A 12,612-nucleotide genomic window follows, 5' to 3' on the forward strand; every position below is an offset into this window, starting at 1 on the left:
GCTAAATACTTAGTAGTAAAATTAGATCACACACTAATGTGCAACTCACATCTACAAGATACAGAACAGAAACAAAAATACTATAATGCTAACCTGTCAATGGAATGGCATAGGGCTATGGAGTGAGTACATGGAGAACTTGAGCATTAATCCTTGCCTACAGTGTGGCTGATTACTGTTCACCAGTCTGGATGAAACTGCACACCAGCTAAAGTGCACGTCCAACTGAAGGAAACAATGTGGATAGTCTCTGGAACACTCAGAACCACCCCATGTACCTGGTGCCCTGTTCTAGAAAACATAGAGCCCCCTGAAATTAAGAAGTCACACTTACCCACAAGAGCCTACAGAAAGAACATAGACATCTCAGAACTCTTTCAGTGACCTAGTACCTCCAGACAGACTTGAATCCAGTCACCTTTATGGAAAATCAACAAAGGACTGCAAAGCTTTGACTTGAAGGCAGCTTGGAAATACCTGTCAACTGTAAGTGGACATAAGAACCAAAATTTGGTGGATGAACCCTACAAAAAGAATCAATGGAGTCAATCTACCGAGGAAACCATGGGCAACTTTAGACTGTGTCAGAGCAAATGCTGCTAGGTGTAAACAACTGACAGACAAATGAGGCCACTCAGACAGTCCTGAATGTGAGTGCAGCGCAATCCAATCTGTGGGCCATTTATTTGCTTGTGAAATGCATAGCTATAAAGATGAATTAGAGGACATACAGACTCAGCCACAGAGTGACTCAAGAATATTTGTAATGTTGCATAGTATAACAACACATGTAATGAATATTGTAATTCAGTACAGAGCTGTAAGAATACTGTCATTTATGGTGATTGTATTTGTAAGTGCTGAATGAGTAAATAAATAAAGAAACTTTGATCAGAGCAGTGCTAAAATTGGAAATACAACTGTTTCTGAAATCATAGAGGAAGTGACATTACTTTCTGTGTTTTGTTGAACTGATCTCTTTGAGAGTGAGTAAGGGAATAAGGAAGATGAAAGAATAACCAGGCTTGTTTGAAGAACAGCAACAGAAATTGATGTCAGTAAACTGGCATACTAGAAAACCAGTTAATTCATAATGGAATTCTTAATTATATGGTATGTGGAATATAGCAATAGCAACAGTCTTCAAGACATGTTAATTACTATTCATGGAAATAGTTACACTGTGTGTGTGTGTGTGTGTGTGTGTGTGTGTGTGTGTGTTTTTTTTAAATAATATATTTCTGTTCTGCAGATTGTCATGGAGTATTGTGGAGCAGGGTCAGTCTCAGATATTATGAGGCTGCGAAAGAAGACCTTGACGGAAGATGAAATTGCAACAATATTATGTGATACTCTGAAGGGCTTGGAATACCTTCACCTGCGAAGAAAAATCCACAGGGATATTAAAGCAGGCAACATTCTGCTCAACACAGAAGGGCATGCTAAGCTGGCAGATTTTGGCGTTGCTGGCCAACTGACGGTAAATGTACTTTATGTTTGGATAGTGTTAATTTTTGAGATTGGAGTCATCTGGTCATATGGTTACCAGGATGCTGCACACAGATTAGAGCTTTCTGTAACACTGCTTGATTTTTCATCTGTAACTTCAAATGTGATCAAACTGTGTGATTGAAATTGAAGTGAGAATGTTATCATCTCTCTCTCTCTCTCTCTCTCTCTCTCTCCCTCTCCCTCTCTCCCTCTCCCTCTCAGTGTCATATTGCTGTCAGGTACAGATATTTTGCTAATAACGTTCTGCTTATATGTCACTGTTGGCTAGGATACCAAGTTACGTAATATTACAGCATATGTTTATTATTATTGCTTTGATTTGACACCTGACTAATCACTGCTATTGCTTTTTATAAGTAAGTAAAGCAGTCACCAACCTGAAGGTTGTTATGAAAACCACAGTGTTTTATTAGATGCAGTACTGTTGGAGGTTGTATGCTGTTATCTTCCTTCAACCTTTGAACTGGCTTACCCAGTCAGTTATAGAGGGACATACAATTTAATGCCAATTCTGAGCCACAGTGCAATTCAGCATTTCTCACATTAACAAACATTGCCAGAGGCAAAAGAAGTGATGGATAAGAATCCTAGGATTGATCAGTAATTGAACCTGAGACCTTTTGATTTGCAGTTTGGCACTTTACCACTGAGCCACCAAGACACAAAAATAGGATTATAACATTCTGGGGTTCTTTGAAAGAATTTTCAAAAATTTCTGTCACTGTATTTTGTGGCAGCTTTATTTGCAGCTCTTGTTCAAAAGCTGTTACATGCTTCAATTGTATGTTCGAAGTGAGAGGTAATTCACATCCCACTCCCAGTCCTACAATTTGATTAAAGTTTGGCCTATACTGTTCTGCATTGTTTTTCTTGAAATTTATCTAAGGTACAATGGAAAAGAAGTTAGTGTTGACAACGATTCCTTGATGCTGATCATATTTGTAATAAATTTTAATTTAATAGATTGAATGTTTAATTTTCTAGGTAGTATATTTGCTACTTTATTTGCTCTGGTAATCATAAAAATAGTTCAGTTTTCATATTTTCTTTCATATTTACAAGACTCATTGTAGGTGATGCAGGTATCTGTTAACTGTTTCTGTGGAATCAGTATTTAAACCATGTAATGTTCCTACATAATGTAATATTATTGTAATATTCTGGCTGCGAGTACCAGTGATGATGCGCTACCGTAATTGAGACAACAACGCTGGTTGCTGTGAAAAAAGAGCATATGTGCTTTTTGTAATTGTTGGAGAGAAGGAAAGCTGATTGGACGTTTTTTTTGTGAGCGAGGGGGGAGGCAGTTAAGTTTGCATACAGATGTAATTTGAAGTGCTGAGGAGATACAACTTGTAATCGAAATTATCAAGAATAAATAATTTAATTTGTGAAAAAGAAGGTAAATATTGTCTATAGACTTTTATTTGATGTTGGATCCCCGGACCTTCATAAAACAATTAGTGTGCTTAGCAATCCAGTGCAGAGTGATTTCTTCACAAATTAACAATACTGGGCGAATCTGCTGCTATCTTAAGGTGACTGTGAGTACTTTAGCTGCCACAAGAGATGGCGTTTTCATCTGGAGTTGTAGCAGTTTTCTCCGACTATGCCTGGCGTTCTCTGAGAACCGGAGAAATGGAAACCTCCGACCGTCAACCGTCAACTTATCCTGTACCTAACCCGTTCTCTCCTTACAGCAGCCACAGAGAAAACATATTTTATCTATAGTCAAATTTTTTCACAGGTTTTTATGTTAGGCAGGTAAAAAATTTTAAAATCTATGCATCTAGGCAAAAAATCTAGAGAGATTAAATGCAATACCTGTCTTCTCTATGTCAAAGTCAAAGGTCAAGTTAATTATTTTTTCTTTATGATATAGCAGTTCATTATAACCAATAGAATCTCAAGCAATAAACAGTACTTCCATTGTGTATGGGCTCCTGGAAATTTGTGTACTGTTTTACATGGTTTGTATTTTCAGCTGGTAGTGGATATGAAGCTCTTCCATTCAGTACTCTTCATGTTAATATGATGTCCTACTTGAAAATGGGGAAACTACAGTTGTCCATTGTTGCAAACAATTTTGGCAGCTCACCCGTAATAAGATAACAATTTTGTTCCTACCAGTGGCGGATACAGAAAAACCTCGAGGAGGGGGCACTAAAGATATCTTGAGATAACTTTACATTTACCATAATAAGAAATAATCAAGTCACATGCAAAGTTTAAGTAAGTTTTATTTAAAATGGTTATACACATATACAAGATAATGCCATCTTTTAAAAACCTTACAGGTGTGGTTCTCTTCCTTAAATTATGGTTCCTATGCGCCTACTGGCAGGAATGGTGTGGGTGGCAATGTGGGCGGCTCTGCAAGGGGGTTTACGCCCCGCGTACACCTCATATGTATCCGCCACTGGTTCCTAACATAATTTTATTATGTTTACAGACAAATCAGAAATTTTCAAGGATCTAATAATTTTGCAATAGTGTGTTCCTGCTTCCTTTTTGTGAACTGCATTGTTGAATTCGGTGTGTAGTGCATACCAGACTCACCCAAAGCGTCCATATGGTGCTGTGTCCTGTTGTGCACATTAAGAAATCTGTGTCTGTGAGCAATACAGAACTGCCAGAACCTGTATTTTGGGTGTACACTTAATACGTCGGGGAAGTCTCTGTGTGATAACTACACAAATTGGAAAAAGAAAGCAGAGAAAAATGGTGGTCTTGTAAAGTGGTCATCCAAAATAAATACAAGGAAATTTAAGATAAATGCTATAATTAGCATTAAAGAAATCTGAAAACTGGCTGAAACATCCCTGACAAATTGCATTTTGGAACACGTTTGACTGCATAAAACTGTGTACCCAACAGGGATATGAACCTGAACATTTCACTACCCTGGATCTTTTTTGTAGGAAATATGTCCCCCAACTGTGCATTCCTTAGCAATGGATTCTGAATTTGTTTGAAAACACTCCTCTTCAGTTTTCGAAAATGCTTGTTTGTTTGTGTGCTTCACTGTTTGCAAGATTAGAGCAACTACATATCTTAATCTGTTTTTGTTTATAGCAGTTACTGCTGTACTATTAAGAAATGATTTTCTTTGTGTGTCATGGTCATTAAGAATGGAAGAGTAAGTAAGTGTGTATTCTTGTTCTGCAGGATACGATGGCAAAACGGAATACTGTAATAGGAACACCTTTTTGGATGGCACCTGAAGTAATCCAGGAAATTGGCTATGACTGCGTGGCTGATATCTGGAGTTTAGGTACTCACGCTACATGTAATCATCATTTATAACATCCTAAAAACTAAATAAAGTGTTGAATAAAAGTATTGTTGTTTCAGGAATTACGGCTCTAGAGATGGCTGAGGGAAAGCCACCATATGGTGACATACATCCTATGAGGGCGATATTCATGATCCCCACAAAGCCGCCACCTTCATTTAGAGAGCCAGACCAGTGGTCACCAGAATTTATTGACTTCGTTAGTCGGTGTTTAGTGAAAAATCCAGAAGAAAGGGCCACGGCTACTGAGCTATTACACCATGAATTTATAGGTTTGTGTTCTGTCCTACTGATTCCTTTTATTTTTATGTAGTATTTTTAATAATGCCATATAAACAATTTTTAAAGTACTATATTGGCCTGAATATACGCCACTTTTTTTTTACCCAAAATTTGGCTATGAAAAATTAAGAGTGCAGCTTATCTGTGTGACCTTACAAACACCGTTTTATATTTGCATCATAGAAACTTCAACTGCAGTGTTTGTTTAGTAGTTCAAAGTGTAACAACAATACTGCTAGTATTTCAGAAGTAATTGTTGTAAGTGAGGTAACATTGTAATAATCATACATTGTAAACATTTTATTTGAATAGCGCCTGTTGTTGTGCTCACAATTCTGTTATTTTGCACAATAGATAAAGCACAAATTTTCTCTAATTAAAGTGTAAAATTTAGTCTTTGCCAGTAAGCAACAATGTCGAAAGAATGATGACCAACTTTGGAATACAGAACAGTTGCGTTATAAATTTGAAACTTGCCATTATTCATAATGTGATGAGTGTGTGTAACAGAGAAACTGCAATTGTATGACTTGAATAACTCTAATGTGTGGTCTTGGATCACATTGGAGAATAAGTTGTGAGCTGTTGTTCTGTCTGGTAAATCGTACAAGAGGCCTAAAGCTGAGAAAAATACTGAACTTTTAAAGCTAGGGTTCAATATCAGTTGTTTCTGCAAGTTTCTGTCTAGTAGTGGCCTCTCTGTCTGACAAAATAGTTCACAAGCACAGAGACTGCCAGAAGACTTTGCTGAGAAACTTGTCAGTTTCTAGAGACACTTGATCCAAATGTGGCAGTGATATTTTTATCTTTTATTCCAGATTGGCTTATTTTTAGGATGTGCGGAGTGTTATAAAGACGATGGGTTATAACGGTGTGAAAAATATCTCATTAAAGAAGCTACAAATGGAAAAACAAAGAATTACTGTGAAGATACATTGTGGCAGATTGAGGAAAGCTGCCCTCTGCCCCCACCCCCACCCCCTCATCCACTCCCCACCCCATAGTATTCTGAAGTGTGAAACATTGCTCAAAGAAAATTTCCCACAGGGGTCAGTGATGCATTGCCAGGAAAAAGGTTTGATGAAGGCGAAGCTTAATAATGGATTTCCTGGCTACTGTTTGCAATTGCAAACCTGTTGCACTACTCACACACCTGAAGTAAAGAATAAGACAGATCTAGTTATCATACCTCAAAGTATGACTGAAATGCAGGTGGCTGATGAAAATGTAAAAAGCCGTTTAGAGCTTGTCTCCAAAAACCCATTCTGATTGGCTTTTAGACTCGCTTCCAGTGTTATATTTGGGTGGAATATCTGACATGGTGTACAAGACTCAGTAGGTTCAAGAACTGTTGTGTGTCCAGTGTCCTGGACTGGAGCCATAACAGCATACATAGGAGCAGGCAGATGGACATACTGACAGTGGTGAAACAAATGTTAGTAGTGATACTAACAATGATATCAGTCAAGCCTGTGATAAGCAGCAGGATACATCTGTGTAATTTATCTACAGTACAATATAAAGAAATGTGGTAAAGAGTTGACTATATTGTGAAAAGCTTTCCATGTGGGTAATATGATGATAATTTTTTTCTCTACTGCATTTTCATCTGTCCCAGCCACCCACCCCTTCACCCCAATCTCTAAAATTAAAGGTACAGTGTATATTCGGACCAATATGGTAATTTCTCTCCTAACAGATACAATGTTGGAGTTCTTTAACTTGTGGCCATGTTACTTTTTTTCATTTTAGTACAACAAGAGTTATGTATGTGGTGTTTTATTTTTTTGTGTAAATTGTTGTCTTGTATTATGTAAGAGAGAAAATCTGCTTCCAGGAAATGCCAAACAGCCAAACATATTAAGTCAGATGATTGCAGAAGCACGTGAAATACGAGAAAATCAGAGTTACAGAAATGTAGTGAGCTCTTCAGCTGCTGGAGCTGCTAAACAAAATCATGCAGATGAATCAGTAAGTGAACTGGAAAGTCAGATTCTTTACTATTTGTATTTCTTGATGTCTATAACCTTGAACTTACGGACATAATTCTTGTTTAAAAGTCTCAGATTTTTAAACTTTTTTTTCCGAGTATTTTTGGCTGTGGGCAGGTATTGTGAAATAGCTATGTTTCTGTAAAAGAGAACTTAATAAACAGTGAATGCTCATGATAGATATTGTTCTGAATGTGATATAATCTATAACAGAAGCAACACAGATGTGTTTTTACACATAACAAAACGAAAAAATTAAAAAAGCCAAGGATTGTTTGTCTAAAAAACCTGACTCATTTTTTGTGTTTATAACACAAATCAGGGCCCAGAGTTAATCAGTAGGATAATTGAGGTGCATGTTAAGAGGGTGAAATAGTTTAAAAGTGGACTCTGTGTGTGTGTGTGTGTGTGTGTGTGTGTGTGTGTGTGTGGGGGGGGGGGGGATGGAGGAGGGGGGGGTGACACACACACACACACACACACACACACACACACACACACACACACACAAAAATCGAATATGTTGATCTGCCTGAGATTACTGGACTACTAAAATGAAATTAGTGACTCTTCGAGAATAGTTACAGCAGATATAACATACATCCAGCACTATATACCACAGTTAAGACGCCTCTGTATAGAGTGGAATCACCCAGGAATACCAAGGAAGTGAAAAGTTAAAAAACAACTTTCTGGGAGCAAAGTTACGCTACATTTATTGTGTGTGTGGGGGGGGGGGGGGCTGTTCTGGAAGATTACCTAGAGTGATGATCTGCGATAAACAGTGGACGATTAAGAAACATGATAGCCAAAAAGTGTAACTACTTGTTCACTTGTACACTGAGGAGATGTGACGAAGAAAGGTAGTTAACTGATGTTGTGTTGACATTGTTACAGGATGAGGATGAAGTTGTAAATAACAAAACTATGCTGCAGTATCCTGCAGATTCGGGAACATTAGTGCCAACACGCGATGTTGTTGATGGTACCTTGGTGCCTTGTCGGGACAATGCTACTTTGGTTCCCAATAGTGATGCTGGAACAATGGTTGAACTGCAGTCCAATCTGGGTACAATGGTAATAAACAGTGATACTGAGGAGGAGCCTACAATGAAAAGTAAGTGTCCATTTTGTTTTTACTTCTGATAGGATTGTTAGGGTGACCTGCAGCAGCAGAAAGCTGTGAATCAAATGGAATATTAATGTGCGCTATTTACATATTTTTCTAATAGTCTCACTTAAGCTAACACATAGGATCATCAAAAACATTACCAAAAAAATTAAAAAATTTTCTCTTGAAAATTGTACTCTTTTGATCAAAGTTGTTGTCCATGGCAGAATAAAGATTTAGGCCTGTATATCAACTTAAGATTCTGATAATGTACACGGAGGAAAGTTTTCTGATGAAACATTTGTTTGTAAACAAAAATTACTTTCTTTTATAGGGCATGACACAGGTCCAGGTGAACTGGGAAAAAAGTATCGCCCACTATTTCTCGATCACTTTGACAAAAAAGAAGCTGAGAACATAAAGGTAAAGAACTAGTTCAATAATGAATTGAAATAATCTTAAGTACAGATGTCCTACAGACTAAATTATTTGTGCTGCATATTAGATTAATGTAATAGATACACATATAGGATATGAAGCTTTTTGTATTTGTAGACTCGGTTGTTTTCTGCTGTGGCAGGTACAGAAACTGTTCATGGCATGGTAGTAGCATCTATTGCAAGGAAGTCACCTTACGTTAAAACCCTGCTTCATGGAAACTAAGATCAGGAATTAGTTCAGAGTAAACAAAAGCAACAGAACTTATGAGTGAAAATTTTGCTTCACTATATTGCTACAAGATAATAATTGGTTGGTAATAGCACTTGTAGTTCTGGATTATGAAGTTTTCCCAGCATATTGAGTACACAAAGTTTTAAGACTGCAGCCATGTCTCATTCACTTTCTGCCATTGTATTTCCACTGAATATTTACCTGTTACCTTCTGGTCAGCTTAGCAAGTTATCTTATTTAATGGCTCGTTTCACTAGAGATAGCGTTATACTAATAAGAATATCAAAAGCAACAGATAGTCCCATCAATGGTAAAATAGGAAACTCCTTCTGTCTCATGAATTGACACATATGATGACCTTAGTTGCACTCTTGTCATCTTCACAGAGACCAGTAAGGGTAAATAACTGGATTCCATTCATTATCCCACTGAAAGCCTCTACCACAGTTAATAAGGCTTCCCTCCATATGTATCTTCATGGCCCCTTCAATAATGAGTCCAAAAAGAAGATTTCTGTAAGGCTATGTTCACTCTGCGTGCCTAACCTGGTGATGAAGAGGGCGAAAAACCACTTCTTTGATTTTCACAATGTAAAACCTTTTGGTGGTGTAAGAGACCGTGCTGCGTTGTTTTATGAATGTTTTTTTTTCCATAAAAACTTTAATTTCCATGTGAAAAAAGAAAAGTACTATTTTTCATTTGGCACAGTTTTTAAGTTCAGTAACATGAATCGATTTTGTGAAATTATGTGATTAAAAAGTCTGACTTTGGTACAGATGGTAGTGCAGCATCTTAGATTCTTAACAAACAATTTACATTTTTGTAGTGCGTGACAATCATTGTGAAATGGTGCTCTTTGTCAAACATGTGCACATGATTTTTGTAGTGGAAAAAGTTTGGTGCATAGTAGCTCACTGTTAAATACATTTGAGACCATACATTATAGTCGGTGAAATATAACAAAAACCATAAGAAAGTATTTGAAGTGGTAGTTGACACTGGCATCTCTCCATTCACAGGTAAATGTGGCATCAATGCCCCAATTACAAGCCTAAGGAGTTAGTGCATGTTTAGCATAGTGTCAGACACTGCACAATAGGAAAAACAAATTACAGGTGATCAATGCAGGCAAGGTGTTGGTCTCTTGTGGTATTTTAATGATCTGTGTCCAGAAAACTCCAAGTGTATATGAATTTCTCCCACGGTGACAACTAATTATATGGGCTATGGTTTTACAGTAGGCCACACTTGGCATAAAAGACAAGCAGTCATTTGTTGTCAACATCTTACATTTGTAGAATGTACATTTCGTACCTGGAACTAGAAGAGAAGAATAAATTAACCTGACACTTTGCTGAAGATGGACTATATTAAAAGTTTGTGACATTCCACTTAATTATCTTATAGTTGGAGATGAAAACAGCAGAGGCCAAAAAAAAATAGAATTACACATATAGGCATTTCTATGTCCCAGTGAACTAAAGTACAAGATGTCCCGTTTTTAAATTTTCAGTTTTGCAAGTCTGAGAGTGTAGTACCACGAGTTGATAATAATTAAATCTCATCTCCATCCCTAAGGAGTTTTAGATTTCTGTTTTAACAGAGTAAAGGAAGGAAGATTAGGATTTAACATCATGTCGATATTGAGATCATCAGAGGCAGTTAACAGAAAGAATAATGGGCAAGTTTGAGTGTAGCCTTGAAGATTGCGTTGCAGATAAAGTAATTACTGTCAATCGATGGAGGTGTATGCTATTGTTCATTTCTCCACCACCACCACCACCACCGAAACAACCACTGCCACTGCCACCAGCTGGCAGACCGAGCTATACCGGCAAGAGAATCATCTCTCTTCAGCAGGTGATATACAAGCTTGTGAATAAAATAGTGCAGCCATCAGTTTTTCACTGCCAACCAGTCTGTGCTATCATATAGAACTAGGAGTTCATTTCTTTATTGGTACTGTTTTGACAGCACAGTGGCTCAGTGAGTGTTCAATCACAGAAGAAATTAGACATTATGGACTCATCCCATGTATAGTGACAGTCATTTAGGAAAGTTTTTTTTTTTTACATAAAGAAATAAAAACTTTCCTGAAAATTTTTATTCATATCACAGAACGAATCACAATACATTTCAGTATGTGCTGCAAAACGTTGAAGGTCAGACACATGTCAGTATGTAATTAGCATTGTTGTATCATCATCTTCAGCAATATCTTGCAGTGCCTTCATCAAAGATGTTTTGACTGTGTCGAGTTACAAAAGTACAATACTTTCCCCCATTAGATTTTTTCTTATAATGGAGTTTGACTGGAACCAATGACGATCCGTCTGAATGATCTTCTGTTCTTTGTCTTAAGACACTGATCGATATCTGTATTCGAGTCAAGCTGACACGGAACAGTAGGTCTGCAACTATTCAGTTCTGAGGAAATTGGCAATTTTTTTTATTTTTCCTGTCTCAGTTGGACCAATATGAAACTTTGCTGCAGTGGTTACTGGTTTCAGGCTGACATCCCCATTCTCAAATGACCTAACTATTTGGTTGTATCTGTCCGATGCGACAGACATGTAAGCTAAGTACTTGTTGCCCGCAGTATACCTTACTGGACACAAGTTATACATGTCTTTTGGCCCCCCTGTGGGTCAGGGGGTTAAAATAGGCCTGAGGTATTCCTGTCTGTCGTAAGAGGCGACTAAAAGGAGTCTTGCACATTTTGGACTTTATGTGGTGGTCCCCTGTGGGGTTTGACCTCTGTCCTTCTAAATTTTCCCAAAGAGCGAGCCAACTAGGGAAGGGCGCCTTACACGGTGCACCTTGTCCATCGTGTGCTGAGACCTCTCGCATCCTTCATTGATGTGGATCTGCCCTTTTGCTCATTCTCCAGCTCTTGGTTGAGGTCACCCTCCTGGGTGTTTTTTCCTCCATCCACTGTGCAGTATCGCTTTCTGTGCTGATGAAGATAACAGACTTCTTAGCTCATTTGCACCTGATATCCAGCACGATAGCCAGTATGTTGTAGTGGGGCCACCATGCACCCTATTGGTTGTAGCCCCTGACCACAAAGGGATCGCTCTACTGATGCCTGCACCGTTAACTCCCCACATATGCCAAAGAGTAGATGCATGTCACCCTGGGGCATTGGGACTCCCGGCTATGGCCATCCTGCTAGGTGGCCTTTGCTGTGACTGGCTGGTGCCCATGGGGAGGACTCCTGGTTGGAGTGGGTGGCATCAGGGCGGATGACACGCGATGAAGCATAGTCCATCATCGCTTGCTGGTGGTGAAATACCAGCAGTATTTAAGCTTTAACGAGCTCAAGTCAACACACAGAGGTACGACCCCAAATTTTTTCCCCTCCCTGGCCACACCATGGGAGGAACGCCGAGCTAAGGATGGCAGGGAAACTTATTTGCCCTGCTACCTTACATGTACTAGAGTTGATGGGAAATCTTTCCTGTCAATGAAACCTCAGTTTTTTTGTGGAGCATTTAGAGGACAAGTTTGGAGGGCTTGTCAAAAATGCGGTCAGGGTCAATCTTGATAAAAATATCATCCCCTACCCAGTTACGGGCATTACTCACTTGTGACAAGCTGAGGGATGTTTCTGTTACCATCACACACCATAAGAGCTTAAATATGGTCCAGGGTATTATATTCCACAGGGACCTTCTTTCACAGTCTGATGACGAGCTGCGTGCCAATGTAGAGCGATGAGGTGTCCATTTTGTCCAGTGCATCTATTG

General features: G+C 38.4%; 1 protein-coding gene across 2 annotated transcripts in view; it reads left to right on the top strand.

The window, feature by feature from the left end:
• LOC124602690 (serine/threonine-protein kinase 3) overlaps positions 1 to 12,612 on the top strand; it is a 362,931-nt gene that overhangs the window by 320,361 nt on the left and 29,958 nt on the right. For both annotated transcript variants that reach the window (XM_047136340.1, XM_047136339.1), the window contains 6 exons: positions 1,253 to 1,480; positions 4,681 to 4,786; positions 4,867 to 5,079; positions 6,927 to 7,060; positions 7,978 to 8,197; positions 8,526 to 8,614. In XM_047136340.1, coding sequence (XP_046992296.1) covers positions 1,253 to 1,480; positions 4,681 to 4,786; positions 4,867 to 5,079; positions 6,927 to 7,060; positions 7,978 to 8,197; positions 8,526 to 8,614 — 990 coding nt within the window. The remainder of the gene's footprint in view (positions 1 to 1,252; positions 1,481 to 4,680; positions 4,787 to 4,866; positions 5,080 to 6,926; positions 7,061 to 7,977; positions 8,198 to 8,525; positions 8,615 to 12,612) is intronic.

This window comes from Schistocerca americana, chromosome 1, assembly GCF_021461395.2.
Source record: "Schistocerca americana isolate TAMUIC-IGC-003095 chromosome 1, iqSchAmer2.1, whole genome shotgun sequence".
Lineage (NCBI taxonomy): Eukaryota > Metazoa > Arthropoda > Insecta > Orthoptera > Acrididae > Schistocerca > Schistocerca americana.